This window comes from Sarcophilus harrisii, chromosome 3, assembly GCF_902635505.1.
Source record: "Sarcophilus harrisii chromosome 3, mSarHar1.11, whole genome shotgun sequence".
NCBI lineage: Eukaryota > Metazoa > Chordata > Mammalia > Dasyuromorphia > Dasyuridae > Sarcophilus > Sarcophilus harrisii.
In genome coordinates, this window is record NC_045428.1 from 422,482,368 (window position 1) to 422,508,976 (window position 26,609).

Below are 26,609 nucleotides of genomic sequence, written 5' to 3' on the forward strand. Positions count from 1 at the left end.
TGGACCACATGGTTTTAAGCATTAAGCAGTTACCTAACATCATCATATGATTGTATAAGCTGCTAGAGTAATGGATTTTTAAAAATAATTGCTAATGAGTAAAAGAAAGGGAGTTTATACATATAAGCACTTAATAAAAACATGTTTGTATTTGATTGACTTCAATGCATATGATTACATTTACACACAAAAACACAAAAATTATTTAATTTTTTTATCAAGACTCATGATTTTATTGTTATAGGGGTGTTTTCTTTATCAATACATAATAGGACATTTTCAGGCATTTATGATCTTAGATAATTTTGGAGTGCTAAAAGTCAAGTCTCTTGCCTATAATTACTTAACCAATATGGGTAAAAGGTACAGCCAAAACACAAGTTTTCTTAATTTCAAGGCCCGTGATCTATGCATTGTCATAATGTCATAATATATTGCACAATTATGAATACAATTTGGATTTTATAGATCAGACTCATGATCCTCATCAAAAAAGGACACAAAGAATCATTTATTTGTTGATCTACCTGTAAATCATAAGCAAAATTTAGAAATACATGTTTTATCATTTTTTAAGATTCCACTGTTACATATGGGTGGGTACTCTGTGCAATAATGCCCTGTGCCATACTTTAATAGGCAGTATTCATGAGTTATTGTGACTAAAATGATTCATCCTTTGATGTCCAACCTCAAATTATGGAACCAGGCCCATTTTATAAAGCTTTTTTATATTGCTAGGATTTGTTAGAGATTAAGTTCTATTTATACAGTCTTAGAGAATCTTGAATCATTTCTACCACACAATCACATTAATTTAGGCCTTCAAAGTAGTTAGGTAGACATATTCTTCTAAAAATATCTGATCACTGTTCTCCAAAGTAAATATATTGCAAATATTAAGTTTTAGGGCCATGATTAAGGCCCTAAATCATAAAAATATAATTGTTTTTAAAAGTTCAGGATTTTTTCTTTGAAAAAAAAATCCCTAAAGTTATTTATTAAGGTCCTTCGATTTCACAATTATATTAAATAATGTCTTGACATAGTTAAATAAAATTATTTATTATATCATTATTTGAAAATATTTAACTCTGAGTATATATATATATATATATACATATATATATATATATATATATATAGAGAGAGAGAGAGAGAGAGAGAGAGAGAGGGTGAGCACATATTTGCTGGCAGAAATAGTTAAAAAAAAAAAAAAAAACTAGATAGCTACTTAGACCAGTACCCTCTCCCCCTTCCCTTTTACTCTCTTAGTAAAAGGTGTTCTGTTATCAGGAGAGAAGTATGTAACCAATTTTTTATCCTATAGTGAAATACACACACACATGCACATAGATTGATATATACAATACACATATGTATTTTATACATCTATGTGTACACATGTACACATGTTTTGGGGCATTATTTAGCCTGTTATATAATTTAATGCCTGATAAATTGAGGTATTTCTGACATATTTGTTATAGTTGACACATTAAATTACTTAGGCCATTTTCAAAACTGCACTAAAACATCTTAAAGAATCAAGAAATCCCCTAAAGAAGTAATATTTGTAGGGATTCGAAACTAAAGTGAGTCAGGAGGTTAATAGCACATCTCAATAGATGCCACGAAAATCTCCTATAGAATTATTCATTTTTTCTATTAATAAGCTCACAAATACATAGGAAATGTTAAAGGGTTGTTTTATGTAAATATAGATTGTTTTTTAGAGGCAAAAGTATTTTACTGTATTAAAAATTGATCAAGTATCAAGATTTTAGAATCATAAAGGCAAAGGAAGTGTGACTGCTAACTTCTTGTGAGTTTCTAAAATTACCCATTATTTATGTAGTTTCTCAAAGGATAAAATACATATTGAATTTTTTGAACTATATTGAAAATCTAATTCTTACATTTTTTTATATAGAGAGAGCCTGGTTTGATTAATTTTTTTTTCTGTTTCTCCTGCTACATCAGCTCCTGAAAAAAAAAGCTTTTAAATAAGAGTTTTCAAGGTGATGTATTAATTATTAGCCGTACAATCTGAGTTATTTATTTATCTATCTAAAAATACTGTTGCAGAAGTTATTTGCTTTTAAGCTATGCTCTACTTTTCGTTCCTGGCATATACCATTGATTAGGAGCTAAGAAATATGTTATATTCCCATCTATAGAAAGGTCCAGTTCAGCCTACTTGCTTTGTTGTAGAAAGTTTGAAATTGGATCAGATTCCCTCATAGTAACATGAAGGGATGATTTGATTACTTTAGAAAGTCTGGTTCAGTTTCATACCAATTTTCATATAGGTATATTTTTGAAATTTATTTAGAGACTGTTCCATAACAGATCAACAACAATATTTAGAGGTAGGAATCTAATGAAATAAATCTTTATTGATCATGTGAATATATATTCATATGCATATATGTATGCACAATATGCGTGAATATGTACCCATGTTTGATATGCAAACATGTGTATATATAAAGATACAGATACACATGTGTATGTGGTTTTATGTGTATCTATAGAGGGTTGAAACTCTTGAGTTGATGCACTGAGGTCAGGACAGCTGAACACATGAAGCTAACTACCAATTGGACAATACTGTTTGGGCATATGCTTGGAAAATGGCCCTTCCCACTATCCGGTGCTGGCTCGATGATTGGTGTATACAAAGGACTGTAGGAGGGACAAGGGGGTGGAGTAAGACTAGCCAGAGTCACTTTGGTGGTAGACAAGGAAGAAGAAGATCACAGAGATTCTGCTTCCATCTAATTCAATCCTATCTCTAAAGACCAAGAATAAAGACTAAAGATTTTTGCTCATCCTGATTCTGGTTGATTCTAAGGTATCCAGGGTGCTAACACAGTCATCACATGTATCTACCTACACAATTATCCATCCATCCATCTATTTATCTATCTATCTAGATAGCTATTTCCACCACTCTACTCCTCTTTCCCCTCCCTGTCTTTTAATAAAAGATAGACTAATTATTGTAAAGTTGTCTGGATAATAAATGGTCTTATTCTTCCTGTTAATATTTTTTGCCTATTTAGTCTGACTATGATATGAGAAGTGCTTTAGGTGGTGATAAAGAATAATATGAAGCAAAAAAGGCATAACCAAATGCACCTGAGGAACAGAAGACAGCAGGAAATAAACAGGTAACTTTCTAAGGCTTTTGTTGTAGAGAAGGTACTAACCTATATAAGTACTATAACCTATACAAATACTCACTGAAGTATTTAGTGTATCAAAGAAATCACAGTCCTAATCCCTATCTATAAAAAATACAAATGTCATTTTAAATAAGAATCCTAATTTCTACTGTGACTTAATTTAGAAGCTCACTTTCTAAATAAATGGTTTTGGTTATGTTCATAGCTTTGATTTGTTCCCAAAATTTTCTTTTTGCTATTGGAAAAGAAATCACTTTATTGAAATAGTTAATATTGCTTTAAGAATAGCATACTAATAAATTCTCTGAACTAATCTGGTTAGATCCTACAAATGCACAATGGCATATACATTCTAAATTTGGTTGAAAAAACAGTGATGTTTTTTAACACTGTAATCTCCCCTCCTCCAAAAAAAAACTTTCTCCCAAAACAGATCAAGAGTTCTGTATTTTATACAAATAAAATTATGACTCAAAGAACCTTTAAAAACAACATATATGATGTTGCCATATGACAGTTTGTAACAGAATACAAGCAACTTTTTTTCTAAATATGTGTTCAAATTGCCAACTGATATATTTCATTTTGACTATAAGATGTCAGTGAATATTCTGTCTGTGATAAACATAATAATAAAAAAGTAAAATTGAAATTACCCTAAAAGACATTTCAAGATTCTCTCCACCCCAGATATCCATTCCTGCATCGTAAGTTCCTATTTCTTCAAAATAGTTTCTGTCAATTGAAAAGAGGCCACCAGCCATAGTAGGGGTCCTAGTTGAAAAAAAAATAACAGAAAACAATATTCTTTGGAAGACAATATGAGAAATTCAGTAAGTGAGACTTTAACATACAACTCTAGAGAATTCTACATTTTAAAGAAAGCATTGCAAAATCTTTATTTAAAGCTAAAATGATATGGGATACATGAATATATAAATATGTGTAATATACATAATTACATAGGATTATACATATTTATGTGTACATTTACATATATATGCATGCACATATATTTATACATCATATATGTCTATATATGTATGTATAATGTATTGTATGTGTGCATAACAAGCTATGATAAATCCAACTTTTCCCAGTGGTTTACCAGATAGCTCAGTTGAGGAAATATTGAATTTTTAAGTAAGATCTGAGCAAAAATTGCCCTGAAACAAATTCCATGTTTGAGACCACCTCTGAAAGGGTTGAACAAATTATGAAATCTCAGTCATAGTCTCTTTTAGAAAAATTATAAATCATTAAAGCATACAAATTCATATCATTTAATTGTTTGAGAAACGTGAGGATACTGCCTTTACTGAACAGCCTTACTGTCCATTTAATTTTTTTAGAAGATATAAAATGTTTGTAGAGGGTGGTATTGGCATGATGACAGCTCTAAAATTATCTTTTTCAACATGAAAGCTGTGCCTGCCAGTGTGTTATTCCTCTTTCACTTGAATTAAAAGGGAGGAGATAAGAGTGTAACTCTAAAGGTGGCCATCAATCAGTGGAATTCTGAGGCCAAAGACTCAAGATGCATGGTATTTTCTCCTTGGAAGAAAATACCTTTTTTCCTACCCAAATATCTCTCTAAACAAGATCCAAAGTATCAAGCATTACCTTTAGAATGAATATTTTCTTTTCTTTTTATTTTTTGATACAGACCTGTGATTGTATCATTATAATGACTTTGTATGGAAAACCCTTCCACTCATACAGTGAGAGTTGCCTGGGAATTTAAGGGACTTGACCACAAATATCTAATAAATATCAAAAAGTGGATTCCAACTTATTTTAATTTTATGACTAGAGCCATTATCCATATCTAAATGCCCCTCAAAACGAATGTTTAAATTGAATAGTATTAGTGATTTTTAAATAAGATATTATTGATGGAATTTTGGATGGCAAATATTTTTGTCCTTTGTATACATTGCAAACACTATTATCTTTCAGAAAAAAAGTATGCTTCCAAATAAATCAGTGATCAGAATCATTTCTTAATATAATGTAATACAATATATATATATATATATATATGTATGTATATATATATATGTATATGTATACATATATACATGCATTATATCCTATGTATGACATTTCTTTTTGATGTTGGCTGACATCTGAGCAAAAATCAGTTTGACTTGTCCTCACAGTTGGTGAAACATAAGAAATCAAAAACTTCATTGTTTTCCTTAATATATCTTCATCTGTCTTAGGGTATGTTCACATCTCCTAATGATATAGCACCACTCACTGCATAACAAGCAAATGATGCTGTTTTTAGGCAAATACCATATTGCAGAGTTCTCAGTTTCTTCCAGTGTGCCTAATGTTTTAGGCTCAGATAATTAACTGTCTTTCATTTGAAATAGCTAAATCTTCTTAGGTCTCAAAGTGATTTATTATTTTTGGTTTTGTTGGGTATATGCCATGCCCAATATCACTGACCTTCATGAGTTAAAATGAGAAACAATAACAAAGATGAGCAGATGGTAATGATTGACTGGCCGTAACCCTACCTCTAAGTGGAGCTTTGGAAATCAATGGCAGTACTACAGGGGCAGGAGTACAGACAAACATTGTGGAAATTATATGATCATGATATTTCCAAATAGTTTAAAGTGGTATGTGATGTATTTTAATGACCACTTCAAAGTGCTTAGACACTTATCAAAAAATATTAAAATGCTAAGATCTTTTAAGTAAACAAAAAAAAAATAAATTTAACAATGGACATCATTTCTTCATAGCGAAGCAACATAAAACAGAAGGTTCAAGTGATTTCAAAGTTTGTAATGAAATGATATTTTAGGATTACAAATAAAAAATAATTACAATATATTTCCATTATACCTGAGGAGGAGCAAGGAGAAGGATAATTACCTATATCTCTATTAATTTCATAGATTTCTATTGCAAGGTTTTCAATAAAAGAGTGACTTTGTAAAGACATGCAGTATCACTGAGATGCTATTTTGACTGTCTCTTTCTCATAGAATATTTAATATCTCTTTGTGCTACTGATTTTTTCCTTATATAGTGACTAGTTTATGTTGACCCTCTAAAGTTCCTCACCTTGATAAGAAATTTCATTTATCCATGCATTTGTATAAAACATAACTTATGCCTGAAACTAATTTTAGAATTTTATTTTAAGTTCAGGATAATACCTGCTTAAGATGTACTTCTTCAGTTTTGAGTTCTTTAATCTCCCATTAGTAATGCTCTCTTCCTCTCTTCAAATTGCATTGTATTTACTTCTCTGTATGCATAATCTATGCCACTATTAAAGTGTAAGGTATTCAAAACAGGAAAGTATTTTTTTTCCTTTTGTATCTCTATTCCATCCCATTGCTTCATTCTAGTAGATACTTGTATAAATATTTGTTAGATTAAATTCAGTACTATGTACATACATATATATGTATATATATATATGTGTGTGTATATACATGTATGTGCATATACACATGTGTATATATATGAATACACACACATATATATAATATACAAAGAGACAGACATACATACAAAGACACCGAGACACAGACAGAGAGGGATAGAGATAGAAAAGACAGAGTATGAATATCTACTGATTAGAGTGCATTGTACTGTCAATTCTGCCTTTACAAAGAAAATTTAGCTAGTTATTTTGTTTGTTTGTTTTTTTCACTGCCAGACATCTATTTATTAATACATATTACACACAAGTATGATTGGTGGTTCTTGCATATGGGTTGCCTTTTAAGTGATAATAAAATGAAAAATATTTTAGAAACCCAAAGTGGAAATATTATGAAGTTTTTGCCAGTTTGAAGCTGTGGGAAGAAAGTTCTTTTCAGTCAAAAGATATAGGGAATTTTCCTGGGTCCATATCTAACATGACAGAGTTAAAGAAGGAAACTTAAAATGTATTTGAAGACTCAAAGTAGGATTTGTAGTATTGCTGGATAAATGAGGACAGTATAGAAGAACATTAGAGAAGATACTGTTTTATAATCTTTCAGCATTTACATTATGATTTAGGTTAGGGAAACAGATTCCAAAAGACATGAGATTTCTAAGTTTTTTTTTGTTTGTTTGTTTTTATTCCAGAGGCAAATTGGAGTCAAGTGACTTGATCTTGACTCCAATTTGCCTCTGGATCCCAATTGGTCACACAGTCAGGAAATATTAAGTGTCTGAGGTCAAATTTGAACTCAGGTCCTCCTGACTTGAAAGCTGGTGCTGTATCCACTGTACCACTTAGCTGCTCCTGATTTCTAACAGTTTTGCCAAACCAAGTGATTATCTGAAAAAAAAAATATGTTCTAGTGTCTGAAGCAGAAGGATTTATGTGCTAGAACTCATAGACAGGAACTTTTTCAAGGGATAAAAGTGACTAAGAGAAATTATAACTTAGACTCCTGAATAGGTTGTTTTTTTTTTTTTAAGGATTAAGATTTTGACACAAATGTGTATGTATATATATATATATATATATATATATATATATATATATAGTGTGTGTGTGTGTATGTGTGCATGTATGTATGTATGGAAAGACATACACACACACACACACATATATATATATATATATATATATATATATATATATTTCTCTTTAAAGTATTAGTAGTAAACATATTTAGAAAATCTAGAGAAGGATTTGAATGGCTGGAACTAAAATAAGGGAAGTGTGAACAATTTGGATCTCTCCTATTTGTAAAAAAAAAAAAAAAAAAAAAAAAAGGTGTTTTGAAGTGGAAGATATATGATGGCATTAAGAAACTAAAAGAGCATGGTAAGTCAATCTTTAGTACTTGGAAGCTGTTGGAAACAAAAAAAATAGGACTAGAAGGGTACAACCATTCAGGAACAGCAAAAAGTTATCATATTTATGAGTTGCATAGGCTTCCAAATATCTTTCAAACCAAAATAGTAATACTCATTTCAAACCAAGTCATTCAAGCAATGTAAAGGCCAAGTTGCAAATTATTAAAAGATAAATTTGGAAAGAAAAACAATTTTGAAAAGTTAGAAATATAATCAAAAGAATGATAAACTGTAAGTTAAAAAATGAAGATGAAACCTAGTACTTATCTCCTGACGGAGGTGATGAAGATGCAGAGATATTTTTTTTTGGAAATGGATAATTGTTGGAAGCTATTTTACTTCAATGAAGATATATATTAAGGCATTTGTGTGTGTATGTTTTGAACTGGTTTAGTTGGGGAGGGTAGTGGGGAAAATAGGGCATCTAGGTGGCACACTGGATAGAGCATCTTCCTGGAGTCAGGAAGACCTAAATTCCAATCTTAGCTCAGGCACTTAATATAGTCACCTAAATATATTTGTCTATGTTTCCTGATCTAGAAAATAAGCTGTAGTAGGAAATGATAAGTAGTCAGTTTCTTTTCTAAGAAAAATCCAAAATTGCTAACAAATAGGAGGGAATAACTTTAAAAAAATTATTAACCAACAAGTGGGAAAGATAGATAAATAATTTAAGGTTCTATAGTTCAACTTCATTGCTACTTATTTAAAAAATGAGACAGAAAAAAGTTGTAAATTTCCAAAATCCATATAATATAAATAGAATTGGTTCATAACAGAAGGGATTTATACAGCCAGATATGTATTGGGGGTATAGAGCAGGACAGATAATTATGACAGCATAATTGAAACTCAAACCTTCATGTTATAACTTTCAGCCTGGTGTTCTTCCATTCAATTAAATTGCTCTGCCACAATCCATGCCTATGTTGCTTTTCAGAATCTAATTTTTCTTCATGATAATTCACAATATTTTATTATAATTTTTCTCTTTTGCCACCTTAGAACTGTTCCAGACTCATTCTAGAGTCAGTGTAGATATCTACTGAAACTCACCTAGCCTTCTATGAAAATGAAACTTATTCCATTCAAAACCCAAATATCTTAATATTCAGTTACCATAGAGTAACCAAGTTACTTGGTCTATTATTATGATCAAATCAACACATCCTTATACTGTAACATTGTCAACCTTTCATTATTCATATGAATACATATATATGTATATATATATATGTTATATATATATATATATGTAATAGATGCTTTTCAATAAATATTTATTAAGCACCTAGTATAGGCAAACACTAAGCATTTGATAAGAGGAATTTGCATGGAGTTGAAAAACCCCAATAGTCCCAAATTTTAATCATTCTTTTATAGAAAGTTTTGAAAGTATTATTATTAAAAATGGTAAAAATTGTCAAGTCATTAATAGACTGCCTAGGGGAGAGAAAAGCACAAGGGACTGGATCTAAAGACCTGGTGTTTGGTCTCAAGTCAACCATTCTAGTTATTGGCTTCAAACCTATCATTGCGCCTTTCTGATTCTCTTCTTCTTGATATATTGTTACAATCTCTTCCCAGAGCTATAATTTTGCTTGATTTTTCTCTACTCATGTCTACTGGAAGCAATGCAAACTTAATATAAAGGGATACAATATGTGCAATGCAGAGTGCCAGATATGATCACAAAAGACCTGGATTTGAATACTGACTTATAATTACTTGTATGTCATTTAACACATTACATATCACTCTGGGAAATAGTTTACTCATCTGAAAATGATAGGGTAAGACCAAACAGCCTCTAAACTTATGAAATCTATTATCTGCTGTATAAGAACAATCTCACCTTTTCCCCCTCAATTTTTTTTTTTGCTCAAATTTCACTAACTTTGGAATTTTTACAAAATTATCTAACCTATGCAAGCTGAAACTTTTGGAATCATCTTCATAATTCTACTTCTTATAACTCTCCTACACATATTCAATCATTTATCTGAACTTGAGAAATTTGGGGTCGCTTTTGGCTTTAGAGATCATAGAAAATTTTATGAATTGTTGGTAATAGAACTGAGCATTAAGCAAAGGAGGTATTTAAAAAGTTGAGAAGTTGGACAGAGGAAAGATGCTTAGAAACATGGGAAACAGTATTCACAAAAGCACAGATGTGAAAAATAAGTATATAAAATCTGATAATTTGATATGTCAGTCTTAAAAATACAAATTTTTCAAGGCAAATATTAACAATGTCTACCACAGAGTAGGTGTTAAACCCATACTAGTAATTTTTATTTGGAAAGAATGTTAAGATAATTTAGATTTAGATGAATCTTTTTCATGATGGCAAAATATTGGAAATTGAGGTTATACTCATAAATTGGAGAATGGTTGAACAAGCTGTGGAATATGAATGTAATAGTATCTTATTGTATAATACAAAATGACAAACAGGAAGATTTCAGAAAAATAAAACTAGAAAAAACTTTTATGAACTTATACAAAATGAAATGAACAGAACCAGAAAAAAAAATATTGTACACAGTACTAACAATATTGTATGATGATCAGCTGTAATGGGCTCGGCTTTTTGCAACAACACAATGATCCAAGAAAACTACAAAGGAATTATGAAGAAAAATACTATCCATAACCAGATAAAGAACTGATAGATTCAGAATGAAGATCTGAACTTATTTTTTTTACTTACATTAATCTTTATATTTTTCCCCTTTTGATCTGTTTCTTATTTCAAAACTGTGACTTATATGGAAATATGTTTTATATGATATCACATGTATAAATTATATCAAACTATCTACCATATTCAGAAGAGGGCATGGAAGAAAAGGGAGTGGGGAGTGAGAGAAAATTTGTAACTCATAATGTAAAAATGAGTGTTAAAATTTTTCTTGACATCTAACCAGGAAAAATACAATTAAAAATCAGGAAAAAAACATTGCTGAATAACAATAAAATTAAAGATGATCTAGACACAGGCTATAGAGATAAAAATAGAGATTAAAAAATCTCTATTTTATTTGGAGGCAATAGAATTATACTAAAAGTTCTGGAATAGGGGCAGTATCATAACCATGTATGTCAACCAGAAAAAAATAATTTGGATGTAATGTGAAGAGTGTATTGAGTGAAGGGAAAATGAAATCAGGGAAATAATTGAGGAGGATAGAGAAAAGGGACTTGAACTAGGATAGGGGTAGGGTGAATAGAACAATATGAAAGATATTGTAAATGTGGGATCAATAGAATTTTCCTAATGATTAAATTCATGACAGAAAAAAAGAAAGAAAAATAGCTGTGAATAACAGAAATGGAGGGAATAATTAAAGGGACAGGTTAGGAAAGGAAAGATTCAGAGTTCTTTAATGGCTATTTTGAGAGGGAGGAACCTGGAAGACATCAAGGTAAATATATTTAGATTAAACTGAAAATATAGGAATGAAGGGAAGCATCAGTATTCTAAATAGTTTTGAAAGGCATTTTTACAAAGGCTCTGATTGAATCCATGGGAGTAGAGAATGCAATTTTCCTTGAAATAATGAACAAAGTATATCAGAGAGGAAGCACACAATGAGAAACTGAAGATGCAAAAGGAAATCCTAACAGAAACATTGGGTGATGACCATATTTATGGGCCAAGAGAATAAAAAAGGATTCAATGAGGAAGATAGAAAACAATGAGTAATAGCTCAAAGTAGGAAGGGAAGAAGGATAGTGCTAAAATACAAGAAGAATGGTCTCTATTGGAAAATACAGCAAAGAGAAAGGTTAAGAGGAAAAAGGAGAGTGAGAAAAGGTTATTAAATTTGGTCATTAATAAGTCACTAATAACTTGGAAAGTAATGAGCTTTATAGTAGTGAAAAAATACAAAACAATCTTTGGAGTGCTGGAGTAAACAAAAAGCCATTTGTAAACTAACTTCTCTGGGACTCAGAATCCTCATCTGAAAAATAGGGGAGTGGGCCGAGCTATATAGACTCTAAAATCCTTTCCACCTCTAGAGTTAATTCTGTGATCTCTATTGATTCTTATTTGATTATTCTTGGAAGATGATGTGAATTGTGAATTGGAAGATTTGAGTTAAAATTTTAGCTTTTTTATTTACTATTTCTTATTTCATTTTTATATTCCTAATGCCCAACACTAGGTTTTGTGGAAGTAATACTTTCCATTAAAAATGTATTAAATCTATCAATTATGAAAGTAGAACCAGAACATTTCAAAATTTCTTTCTGTCTCTAAATGGTTATTTGGCATTTTTTCTCTATTATCTTATTCTCCATGTGGATAAGGAGAAAAGATATATGCGAGTTTCTACATGATCATTTCCTTTAATAGCTAGTTCTCAAAAAATATAGAGAGCTGGTTAGAGTTTGAAAATTTTTACATGGAAATGTGCAACTGCAAATGTTGCTGTATAATCTAGATGGGGAATGATTTGAAGTATGGAGTAATGTCCATTTGGTCTTTTGGTACATCATGCTGGGCATGACAAAAGTATTTTCTGCCTAGAGAGAATTAAGTTGCTTAAGGATTTCTATTATCTCAGGCACCAAGCAAGGATGAAATTTTCTCAAAGCCCCTGTAGAGACAATGGAAAACAAATAGTTAGCAAAGCTATTTAAAGGATAAGCAGGAAAATGACAGAAGGAACTTATGTCTTTAGTAAGGGCTAATTATTTCATTATCTGCTGAAGAAGTTACCAGACACCAAAACACTGGAAGCAACTCCCCTGATTTATTCTTAAAGACCTAAATTCTCCACAAATGATACTTCCCCCCTTAATCTTATTTCATAATCACACACACACACACACACACACACACACACAGTGAGTGCAACACTGCCTTTTCTATGTTTTTTTTTTTTTTTTTTTTTTTTTTTTTGTTGTAATTTCGTGCTCTTGTTTTTTTTATGACTAAATCCTGCTAATTGCTTTGGAAAAGGTGTTCAATTGCCTGAGATCTACTTGTGATTTAAATTTTTAGAGTCAGAAATTTTGAAGTTAGATGAAATTCAAAGATCATCTAGCACAACCTTCTAGAGGTTAAATGAATTGCCTAAGGGAATATAATAAGTAGTAGTATTAAGATTGGAATCTAGATCTATGTTATCATGCTTGAGCAGATGATTGATCACTAGTCTGTATGTAGAAATAAGATAGTTTAGGACTTCTTAACAGTTTTTGTTATGGATCCTATGACAGATTGATGAGGTATGTGAACCCTTTCTTAGAAGACTATTTTAAATGCATAAGATATATAATACAGTATGAAATAATTGTCAAAATGTTTAAAGAATTCAAGTTCAGGAACATAGGGTTAAATACTCCTAGTCCAATTCACTCATTTTACAAATAAGAAAGTTGAATTTTAGGCTTATGTGGATTAGCCAATGTTATATACTACCTTATACCACCACTCTAAAATTTTGACATTTTGCTTCAATTCTTTTCCAGAATTGAGCACCAATTGACTTCCTGAAGCCCAACGAACAGTCCTTTGATTATCGGAAGTTATACCTTTATCATTTATAAAAGAAGAGGAGAATCTAAATATTTCCCCCTACTTATCAAGATTAATTTAAATAAATCATAATTTTAGGACAAATGTCAACTCCCCTTCTCAATCTTCAGGCAGTAACACATTTAACTATATCATGAAGATGAGAAATTTTTACTCCTGCTTATCTATTAAGCTAATCAATTTCAAATTCTCAAAGAAGTTCTTTGTTTTGAGTTACTGTAAATAACAAAACAAATATCATGTTCCTGTCTATAGAATTGATCATCACTGCTGTTAATGTAACATGAATTGTTTCAATTGCAGTACTTTTATATTTGACTTTGATATGTGAATATGTAAGTAGTGAGAAGTAAAGTCTTTTGGAAGAGTATAAGCAAATATTGTTATGGACAGGGAATGCAAATTAACAAAAATCTAAGGCAAAGAGCACTGAAAAAGTTAATGTTTGGTTCAAACGATACTTTGTCATCAAGGGATACAGCATGTATAAATGATATAAAGATTATCTGTGTCACTATCATGAATAAAGAAGAATTACCTAACAATAATTGTTGACATTTATTATAATAATGGAATATAAGCACTTTGATATTTAAAGAATGTCTCATTTTATTCTCATCACAATGATATTGAGTAAATACTAGTTTTTATTAGCCCCAATTAGTAGCTATAGATACTGAGGCTCAGAGAATTGAAATAATTTGATCATGGTTACATGGTCAGCAAATATTAGAAGCAGAATCGAAACTCAAATCCTTACTGCTTACAAGTAGAGTGCTTTATTGGTCATATAGTACCATACAAATGAATATATGTAACCAGAAATTAATCATAAGATTTCTATCTAGGAGTAATTGTAGAGACTCCAGAGTCCAAGATCTTATAGATAAGATCCTTTTAGATATAGTTGCCCAAGTATATAGAATGTTTTTTAGCATTTTCAAAGCACTGCAAAATTGAGTCTGAGATTTACCCGAAGTAATAAAAGTTGTAATTAGTAGAAGTGAGATTCAAACCCAATTCTTCTTATTCTAAATATTTTGTTGTTTGTCCTTGGTTTTTGAAAATCACCATGACATCTGGGAGATGATGCCATAATATATAAATGGATTAGATTTAAATGATGGAAGGGTGTGTAAGGTTACCAGTCTCTCTTTCTCTTCCAGAGCCATCTGGGCCCAATGACCCATGATTGGTATAGATCATGACTGGAGATTGCCCTGGATGCAATGGGAGACCTTTGCCTTTTTAAGCTAAGGTTAAGAGATTTTGTTTTGATTAAGGTATCTATTCAGTGATTATAAGGGATATATATATATATATATATATATATATATATATATATATATCCCTTCCTACTTTGATCTATTACTCATTATTTTCTATCTTCCTCATTGAATCCTTTTTTATTCTCTTGGCCCATAACTATGGTCATCACCCAGTGTTTCTGTTAGGATTTCCTTTTGCTTCTTCAGTTTCTCATTGTGTGCTTCCTCTCTGATATACTTTGTTCATTATTTCAAGGAAAATTGCATTCTCTACTCCCATGGATTCAATCAGAGCCTTTGTAAAAATGCCTTTCAAAACTATTTAGAATACTGATGCTTCCCTTCATTCCCATATTTTCAGTTTAATCTAAAGAAGAAAATGGTAACTCATTAGAGTATTTTTGCCAAAAAAAAATAACAAAAACAACAACAACAACAAAAAAAATCAAACCAAATAAGGTTTGGAATCATTGGAATGGAAATTATTGAATGGGTGGACAGCACTATCAAGAATAGCACATGGAAGGTGGAGTGCAATGAGCCCATAAATCTAGTATCCCTTTAGTGACATCACACTATATTTTGTGATGAAATACAAATCAACAGTGACTGCAACACTTAGAACCTTTGGACTTCAAAAGGCAACAGAACTGGATAGATGGGAATACTACTAGCAATTCTTTTAATATATAGATGCTAATAGTTAACAACAGAAGTTCAAAGACATCATAGACATATCTACATATAAAGTGTTGTCGTGGAATAATTCTTTTCTTGTCATACTCCCCAGTAACATGAAACAAGACTAATACAACATAGCCTTAGTTACCTTCATTTACTTGATTGCTCTCCTCTAGATGTTTTATTTCTTATAGGTAACCTTATTGAAGGTTCAGCTGTAGTTGAATACTATACCTTGAATATGGACTGAATAAGCCACAGTACATTGAAACTATCACTTTTATGATCCTAGATAGATTCAGAGATCACATGATTATTAATAGTTTGTTTTGCTATTATATCACACTATTCATTCATATTGAGCATGTAGTCCACTGAAATAATTTTTTTTGATATGTGTGCATCAAATGTGCATGTATATATGTATATAATACATATACACATAAATATTTACATCTATCTATATCTATGTATAATATTAGAAAAAATATGTCGCCTATTTATTGTTGTTGCTGGGGGTATTTTCAGTGGTCTCCAATACTTTAAGATAACTTCCCTCCATTTGTGGTTTTCTTGGCAAAGATACTAGGGCAGTTAGCCATTTTCTTCTCCAGCTCATTTCATACATGAGGAACAGAGGGAAGAAGGATTAATTGACCTGCCTAGGGTCACACAGCTAGCAACTGTATGATGCTAGATTTATACTCAGGTCTCCCTGACTCCAGGCCCAACACTCTATCCATTGTGCCAATTAGCTGTCTATTCATGCTTCTCTCAGTTGAAAAGAATTTAAAAATTTTCCCCTTTTTTTGTGTCCCAAAAGACTTATAGAAAATAGTTCACTTTTATGCCTTATAACAAGATTTCATTGATATGTATTAAATAATCCTAAAAAAATTATCCCTCCACCTCATTTCTCCCTCATTTAAGGAATAAAGGTCTCTACGCTTTTTAAAAATTAAGCATTAGATTGTGCTTCTTGTGGACAAGGTCTGGATTTTTCTTCATTTTTGCATTCCCAGTATTTAACACAATCCCAGGCAAAGAATGGACATTTATTTGAATGCTGATTGACTAAATTTAGTTTTCATAGAATCATAATGGTGGAAAGGAAATTAGGGATCTTCTATTTAAAATCTCTGAGGAAACTGAGGCTTAGAGAGGTGGAATTATATTTAAAGATCATATTGCTTGTTAAAAATGACAAGTACATGAGTCCCAATTTTTTGCTTTTAGTCCTATGCTCTTCATGTTTTGAATTTTACAAGCTGACTAATAAATCTAGAAAGATGAAATAACAAAAAGAGGAACTTTTTTTTAATTTTACTCTTAAAATGACAGTATGATTTTAGATCAAAAGTTCAAATCATTTTTCAATTGATGCAGATTTGTGATTGTATTTCTAAATGATGACTAACCATCCAATTATAGTAATCATAAGCTACTGTCATAATTGGCATTTTAAATGACATATCTTTAAGAAAACTGAAAATTCCACGCAATTTTAATTATTTTTCTCTTTAGAATTTAATTAATCATGGAGAGAAAAAACCTGATGTTCAGAACACCCTTTTGTCTATACATTTGTAGGCATGTGAAGGAAATGACCTCTCTTTTTTAAAGTAATAGATTACTTGTACAAGGTTCACATTAAAACTATCCTGATGAAAATTACCTTCAGGCTCTTATAACACTGTCACTGAATTAATTAACCTTTTGCCATAAAATCTAAAAACTTCAGTAAAGTATGAGATTTCCTTTCCTTCAACTCTTTCAGAGGTTTAGGAGTAAAATGATAAATGAAATAACATGTAATTCCTGAGGCAAACAAATCAAATACATTATGCTTTCACTTTCTCCCCATGTGATAATAAAAATCAAAATTTGCAGTGCAAATGTAGCAAAGTTTTCATTTCAATTTTCATCACCCTTAATAATAAATGAGAAATAATGTGCAATGTATCTCCTTGAAAAACCCTAATCTTTATGAATGAGGTCAGTAATTTCTTACTTAGCATGGGAGAGCTCACTATCTATTATGTAGACTTTCTAAATGAAAGCAATACAATTGAAAATAGCACAACTGGGTACAATGTGCTCATTATAGGAAGAATGGACACAAAATGAATGCTTTAACACTTTGTTAACACAAAAAACTAATAACATTAAATTATCTGGGAACATATTGTTTAGAATTGAAAGAAAAGATCATCTTTTCCAACCATTTTATTTTCAGGTAGGAAAAATGAAATAGGTCAATGAAATGACATCCAAAGTAATATAGTGATTTTAAATGTACTGTGATGTGAGTAATTGTTCTGACAATGAATGTAATGCTCTTTACTCTGTAATGTACTGATAAGTCTAATACTGCTTCTTACAAAGAGATGGCTTTATATAAAAAAACTAAATGCAATATTTTTGGAAATATAGATGTCAACATAATCGAAAGTACTAATTGAATGTTTTTTTTTAAGATGGCTGATGCCAAAACCACATTCTTCTTTGTTAAAATAGAAAATTTTAAAGAGGTATGCAAATAAATAAAATATTGGCAGAATAACTTCACGTAATATTCTTTTGTTTTAGAACATTGTTCTTATTGATGTGTTATTATTTCCTCATGAGGCTAACAGTGTTTTGCAAACAAAGGTTTCTCAAATAAAGTCAACATAAACAGAAATTTGAGTATGTATTCTTCCATTAACCAGTTGCCAGAGACAGTGAATATAATTAGGCATATCTTTATGTTGTGTAAATTTTTTGTGCAAATGAAATATGTACAGTAGTTTCCAGAGGCATAATTGGATATTCTAGGCCATTTAGGATTTATCAAAGTGTGTTGTATACTGAATCATGGGGACCCAAATAGGAAATGCTAAAGTAACTTTCTGAAAAGGCAAGCAATAATTTCTTGGCAAGCTGAGGATAATAATAAGAAAGGTAAAGGTGTGAAAGGACCTGTAAATTAAATCCAAAATGAGATATATTTTTGGATGTAATTAAAGTTGGAAGATGCTTTGCTGGACAATGTGTTTGTTGTAAGGGTTTCTGTTATTTTAATCATTCAGTTTTAGAGGAATCAAGAAGGGAAAGAAAATAATTAAAAAATAAGTGTGGACAGAGAATATATACTTATATTCTTTGTGTCCTCAAGCCTTTTAAAATTTAAAATTTAGAATTTATATAATATTATATTCTGTGTTGTATTAAAGAAAAAGAAATCACCCAGTGGAATATAGCATATGGGGGTAATATACTTTTTTGTGACATACACAAAGATTGGTAGATATAGCTATATGTATATGCATACACATGTAAATACATATATAAGCACATATGTGTAAAATATATATCTGATATGTATTATAGTTATGATATTCATATGTAAATACATATAATTATGTCAGAAAAATAAAAAAAAACAAATAGAAAACAAGTATTTACTTTAGAATCTTCCTTATATTTCCTTCAAGATTACATTGTATCAAGAAGTTCTAAATTTTATCTTCTTTATCACTAAAAATCTGGAAGTCTATACTTGAAAAGTTTTGCAAGGAATAAATTAACAGATTGATTTCAGTTATTACTATTTTAAAAATGTTTCCTTGGTTGATAAAATTTTTACAGATAAGTTACAGTCACATCTAAGTTTTCCAAGGTATCTGTATTTTCTGCCAAAACTTTTTTTTTTATCCTTCATTACTTTATATTTCTTTTATGTAATCCTCAAGTGGTTATTCTCATATCTTTTACATGTCCTGGAAAAGTCATAGCTAAATATACATTTCTAACAAAAAAGATCAAAAGTAATAACCATAACTAGAATATCTTTAAACAATACATAGAATATTCAAAAAGATTTACATTAATCAACTGGTTTATATTGTGTCTACTTTGTGGCTATCTCTGTACTAAATGACAGAAATAGCTAGAAAACATATATTATAATTGGCTTAGAAAAATTAGAAATTTTATATAAAATAGTTATGAGAATTTTTTAAGAGAACAAAAATTTCTAGAAATACCTTAATGACTATTGATAGGCATAATCTTTTTCTTTCACATGTTAAGTTATCTACATACCTGACAGGTAAAGTTCTGTCTCCTTTTCTTCTGTCCATCTCTCTTTGGGGAACAGGATACCAGCGAAAATTAAGTTTCCAGTTAAAACCTCCATATGTCATATCTGAACCAGCTGTGTATTCAAAGTTATCATCGCTAATCAAATCAATGATGGGACAGACAACAGTTTTTCTGTAAATAAATTATTATATGTTAAATTCAGTATTAAATTTATAGTAATTATCTTTAAAGGTAGAATTTTCTGCACTTCAGAAATTATTTCTATGAGTTTGGTCTTCTTTTTTTTTTCATTGTATATTACATAATCCCATGCCTTTTCTTCAGTTGTCTTGGAGGTTTCTCTCTTTTAAACAATCATGAATAATTTATTTGAATGTACTAATTCATTTTCAAACTGATTTCAATTTTTCTTCCTATATACAAATTTAGCAGGCTTAGCATAGTCTATTTCTTATGACATATTCAATCAATAAACTATTGTTTGTTTAAAAATTGTACACACATGCCCTTGCTACATAGTTTTCCTATAGGAAAGAATTTCAGCTTTTCTTTCTAAATTTCACCTCTTTCAGCTAGGGAGGAAACAGACTGATAGAAAATAGTTTGGCGTTTTGGTTGCATCTTAAGCAAATGGATTATTTTAGGGAGGAATTTCTGGGAACAGATTCATGGAAGAAAGAGTCTTGGGATATATTGTGACACTTGGGGGTTTTAAATGAACATTTTAGTTATAATCATCATATCAAGCAGGTGAAATAGTTTTGCTCTCATGTGTAATTTTCTTAGAAGGAGAGAAGAAGAAAGCATTCTGGATTTTGAACTGCAGAAATAACATTTTCCACTTGGAAAATACTTAGATGTTCTTAGTCTTTCCCATATTTGTTCCATATTTATGAATGTTTTTCCTCTTTCATTTATACTTCCTAAATATAAGAGCTAGTTTCTTTGTTCTCCAACAGCTAATGCCCTGCATATGTATTTGTTCACTAGAAAATGACCACCAATGAAATGATTTGGAATTGATTATGTGACAAAGGAAATATTGGCAAAGCACCGTCCAACATAGTGTGGCTATATCAAAGAAGGATCTGTGCTTTAGGAATGAAGCAAAATTCCAGTATCTCAAAAGAAATGTGAGATGCACAAAATTGGAGATATCTCCACTCCAATTCATGTGGACTCTCTATGCCTGACCTGTAGTAGAGCTTTCCAAACTTACTGGTCTGATAGCCACAGTTGGAAACACTGTAATTTGCTAAAATATTGTTCTTTTGTTCCTCTTTCAAGATAAAGGAAAACAATCAACCAACCAACCAATCAAAGTCTTTACTAACAATAGACAGCAATAAAGTTTTTTATTTCATTTTAAAATTCTTACTATTACATAAAATGTAAGAAATGATTTATGATACAATTTAGTAGTTTTGTGTATGTGACAACTGTGACTATAGTATGCCATATAATGTAAAAATGAAAATATTATTAACTGTATACTATACTTAGCTGAAAGGTTATGATGGTTTTGTTCAACTGCTATGGCTCATTTTACTGACGGCCCTCATTTGTCTACTTGACAAGTACAGAATCCTACATTTTATGACAGAATTAGTCTCAGAACAGGGAGAAACTGTATTGAATGCTTAAATGGCCATTTAAACTCTCCAAAGATCTTTTTGTTGTATATGGAATAACTATATAAGCCAAACATTATACAATACTCTATTGCTATTTAAAAGACGAAGCAGGACTAAGAAGCATAACTCTTACCAGGCTGCAAAAGGCCACATTAAATATCAATTTTTTTTTTACCTTATATATTTCATGTTTTGACTAGATGTATGTATGTATGTATGTATGTGTGTGTATACACACACACTCACACACACATATACATATAATATTTATAAACAAATCCCACAATTAAAAGGGAAGCAATAATTTGTTACACCATTATCTTCTTCATTTTTCTTTTGAAGGATATCTAAAAATCTCTGAGGGCTGCCCAAAGAGAAAAAGAGAAGCTGCATAGTATATTAGATAAAGAAGTCAGCCTTAGAGTTAGGAAGACCTGAATTAAGTCCTGCTTTTGGCATGTAGTAATGCCACTCTGGATACGTTATCTAGCCTTTCAATGCCCAGGTAAAATAATATAAGATGAAGAGAAGAAACAAATCTACATTGATGCAAAAAGTTTTCTCATTGGGAGTTGTTAATAGCAATGAAATCACAATACAAGTACTGTTCTAATTCCCATAATAATTTTTTTTTCCTATCCAGATCTTTTGTCTCTGTCTCTCTGATTTATTTGTCTATTCTTCCCCTGTATCTTTCTATGTGTGTGTACATATATGTATATATATATATATATATATATATATATATATATACATACACACACACACACTTATGCCAAATATGTTTTCTATATGTATCTATACATGTGTATCTAAAATCTACCAGGTATATTAAAAGACTTAGTATGTTTTAAAATGTTTAAATCTTAAAATTGCACTATGAATTCAGAAACATCCTATGTAAAAAACAAACAAACCCAACTTTGCTATCCAAAAGAAAAAAAAATGAACACTACTATATGTGTTGTTTTTTATTAATGTATTGTATTTTATAATGCTTCTTTTAATTGAGATTTTATTAGAATACAATCTAATGAAAATAAAGGGTACAAATAGTTGTTTTTGTCCCTACTTTGAAATGAATAAGCCATGATATACTTAGCAAGTTATTTCATCTTTCTATTTAATTTTTAACCTATCAAATCAGTATTTTGACTCTACCTTCACTGAATTGTTTGGTATACATAATGTGTTTTCAAGTTTAATATAGACACGTGTATATGCCACATATACACATGTTGACATTCTACATATAGTACCTTATTATTTACAGCCTGATTAACTTTATGAAATTAATAAGTACATTTTAAATATTTAAACTTATTATTTATACTAGTTCAAACTTTTATATAAGACACATTAGAATGAGAAAAGGACTTTTGCCATAGGGCTGAAAATACTACTTTTTTGAATACATTTGTTATGTCCATATATTACTGTCACATAAAAGTACAGATTTGGTTTAAATGCAAGTTCTGACAGGCCCTCCACCAGATTTGTATTAACATGATTAATCATAACACAGGAATTCATAAAACGTGGACTCTTACCTATTTTCCTTTATTCTTGCCAGTAAGGGTTCTAACCAGCCTAATGTACATTCACAGTGTGCATCTAGAAAAGTTATGACTTGGCCCTTTGAAGCAGCTGCTCCTCGAAGACGAGCACGTATCAATCCAGAACGCTGTTCCATCCTAATAATTTTCACTGGGACTTCTAAATTTTTCACATAATTCTCTAATGCCATCTTGAGAAAATCTGTAAGATTTCAAGATAAATTCATCACAGAAGGTTGAAACTAATTCAATGACCAGTAAGGATTCTGAATTCAAGTAGATACTGAATATATAAATTATGGGCAACTTCCAGGTTGACTTGAAGAGAGCATAATAAAGGACTTAGAGAATTATATATACAACTCATTTGTCCTTTATTAAGACCCATATCTTCCAGGAAGTTGAGTAGGTCAAGATTAAAAGAGGGTGTTATCAAGACTTCTGACTACAATTTTAGTATTGGTCTCCAAGATATTACACATTACCAAATTCATTCCCTATAATTATAAATTATTTTTTTCTCTGTAGTTAGTTCCTGGTGTATTGCAGAAAAAAGTACAGGAGGAAAAGATTGATTGGAGGGATTTATATATTCATCTATGCTTTCTCAAATAGTACAATTTGAAAAAAGCCATCATGAAGGACTGTATAGTTTATTGCCTAAAAGCAAATGATGGCAAATATTATTATTATGGAGGCAGTGGCCTGAGTAAGGAAGTATTTTGTGGCTGCTTCAGTGGCATGTGGATTATTTGGGGCAGTTATTATAGGGATAATAGCTAGTGTGTTGATTTCTAGTCCTATTCAAGCTCTTTTAGAAAGACCTATTCATTTTAGAAAGGATTCTCAATCAGGTGAACAATGGTTAGGAAAAATGGAAAGGGTGGAGTTAATGGGAGAACATGTTATGTTAATTTATTTTTAAGAGTATTTGAAGAATGAAAGTTTTAGCAATGGATATTCCACTATTCTTGTTCATATACTATTCCATTCTTAAACTGGGGCCCACAAAATCATTTCAGGATGAAAAGACATTATATTAGGTATAGATAGATAGGAGGATTGTAGAGTAAGGGGGAATCATTTATCCTTTTATTTGATTTGGAAGTGGTAAGGAGAACAGAGATATCAAGGATCTATAATACGGTATCTCTTATACAGTTGGGCCCCAAATAATTGTTTGATTATGTTATGTAAGAACTAATTTGGCAATCTCGCCTGATTGTTCAGTAGTTTCCAGAGTGAGAAGATCTGTGGACTTGAAAGGAATCAATTACTTCCTAAGCTTATATTTTAAGATAGGGTAATAAAAAATTTTCACAGACACATAATCATATAAACATCATTTAAAAAAAAAAAACAACTTTTCAATATGCTCTAAAATGTGTTGAGGATACAAAGAAAGGCAAATATGATCTCCATACTTGAATTCATAATCAAATATGTATGATGAGCTGCAAATATTTATGTACAAACAATATATAGATAAGTGAAAGGTAACCTTAGGGTAGAAGGCTTTAAAAATTGGAAATTTGTATAGGGAGGAGAGAATGGAATATGAGTCAAAGATGCTAGATTGCTGGAAACAATTCTCTTAACAATAAATCTGTAGATTATAGTGCTTTTTTATAGGAACACAAAAATATTTCTGAAAATGCATACCTCTTTCACTTGCATCATCTACCAAGATGATTTCAGAGAGTAGATTATGGGGAGACCGATTGATTACACTGTAAACAGTTCTAAGTAGTGTGCTCCAGGCTTCATTATGAAACACTATGACTACACTTGTATTTGGAAGTTCATCAGGGTAGACTTTTGTCTTGCATCTGCCAATGAGGGGAAAAAAACTGAATTTAACCTCTTGAAAAATGCAATTACTGTACTGAAAGACCACATTATATAACAGATTTTTCCAGGCTGCGTAGTTGAGAAAAAGGTTCACATTTTTCCTCAGAAAAGTATTAGCTTAATGGAATAGTTAAAATGTCTAATATCATTTCTAATAAATGTCATAAAATAAACAGCTATATTGTAATGATTAATGAGAATGTTTTTGACATTTCTCAATTGGATTTTATATCCATTCTGGGCTTGAGGCATAGTTTTTTAAAAAGAATTTTTTCTTTCTTTTTCATAAAGTTTTTATTTTCAAAACATATGCACAGATAATTTGATAACATTGACCCTTGCATAGCCTTGTGTTTCAGATTTTCTCATCCTTGCCCCCATCCCCACCCCTAGATGGCAAGCAATCCTACGTATGTTATACATGTTGAAATATATGTAAAATTCAATATGTGTAAATATATTTATACAATTCTTCTGCTGCACAAGAAAATTCAGATCAAAGTGGAAAGAACATGAGTAAGAAAACAAAATTTAAGTGAACAACAACAAAAAGAGTGAGAATGTTATATTTGATCCACATTTAGTTCCCATAATCCTGTCTCTGTGTGTAAATGGCTTTCTTCATTACAAGATCACTGGAACTGTCATCAATCATCTAATTGTTGGAAAGAGTCGCATTCCTCATTATTGATGATCCAGTAATACTGATGTTGCTGTATACAATTTTCTCCTAGTTCTGTATTGGTTTATGTAAGTCTCTCCAGGGCTCTCTTAAATCATCCTGCTGATTGTATATTATAGAACAATAACATTCCATAACATTCATGTACCATAACTTATTCAGCCATTATTCTGATGGGCATCCACTCAGTTTCCAGTTTCTTGCCACTTATGAAAAGGGCTGCCACAAACATTTTGGCCATGTAAGTTCCTTTCCTTTCTTTAAGATCTCTTTGGGATATAGGCCCAATAGAAACACGACAGGATCAGAGGGTATGCACAGTTTGATAACTTTTTGAGCATACTTCCAAATTGTTCTCCAGAATGGTTGGATTCGTTAAAAATTCCACCAACCATGCATCAGCGTCCCACTTTTTCCACATCCCCTCCACATTTGTCATCCTTTTCTTATCATCTTAGACAATCTGACAAGTATGTAGTGATATCTCAGAGTTGTCTTAATTTGCATTTCTCTGATAAATAGTGATTTAGAGCACCTTTTCATATCATTAGAAATGGTTTTAATTTCTTCAACTGAAAATTGTCTTTTCATATCATTTGACCATTTATCATTTGGAGAATGGTTAGAATTCTTATAAATTTGAGTCAATTCTCCATATATTTTAGAAATGAGGTCTTTATTAGAACCCTTAAATGGGAAAAGGTTTTCCCAATTTATTGCTTCCCTTCTAATCTTGTCTGCATTAATTTTGTTTGTACAAAAACTTTTAAACTTAATACAATGAAAATTATCTATTTGGCATTAAATTATGAATTTTAGTTCTTCTTTGAACACAAATTCCTCCATTCTTTACAGATCTGAGAGGTAACTTAAGTCTAATTAGCTAATAACACCATTTTTATGTCTGAATTATGAACCCATTTTGACCTTATCTTAGTATGTGGTGTTATGTATTGGTCAATGCCTAGTTTCTGCCATAATAGTATCCAATTTTCATAGCAGTTTTTTTCAAAGGGCAATTTATAATCCCAAAAACTGGGATCTTTGGCTTTGTCAAACAGTAGATTGCTAAAATTATTGACGATTTTATTCTATGATCCTAACCTATTACACTGATTGACTACTCTATTTCTTCACCAGTAGCAAATGGTATTGATGACTGCTGCTTCATGATATTGTTCTAGGACTGGCACAACTAGGACCCATTAATTGACATTTTTTTTTTTCATTAATTCCCTTAAAATTCTTGACCTTTTGTTCTTACAGATGAACTTTGTTATTA

The 26,609-nt window shown here is 30.7% G+C and overlaps 1 protein-coding gene across 2 annotated transcripts in view; it reads right to left on the reverse strand.

Moving 5' to 3' along the window:
• The window catches only part of GALNT13 (polypeptide N-acetylgalactosaminyltransferase 13), a 577,778-nt gene that overhangs the window by 233,851 nt on the left and 317,318 nt on the right, over window positions 1–26,609 (reverse strand). For both annotated transcript variants that reach the window (XM_031960655.1, XM_031960656.1), the window contains 4 exons: window positions 24,457–24,623; window positions 22,789–22,996; window positions 19,605–19,775; window positions 3,848–3,965 (listed from right to left, as the gene is read on the reverse strand). In XM_031960655.1, the coding sequence (XP_031816515.1) occupies window positions 3,848–3,965; window positions 19,605–19,775; window positions 22,789–22,996; window positions 24,457–24,623 (664 nt within the window). The remainder of the gene's footprint in view (window positions 1–3,847; window positions 3,966–19,604; window positions 19,776–22,788; window positions 22,997–24,456; window positions 24,624–26,609) is intronic.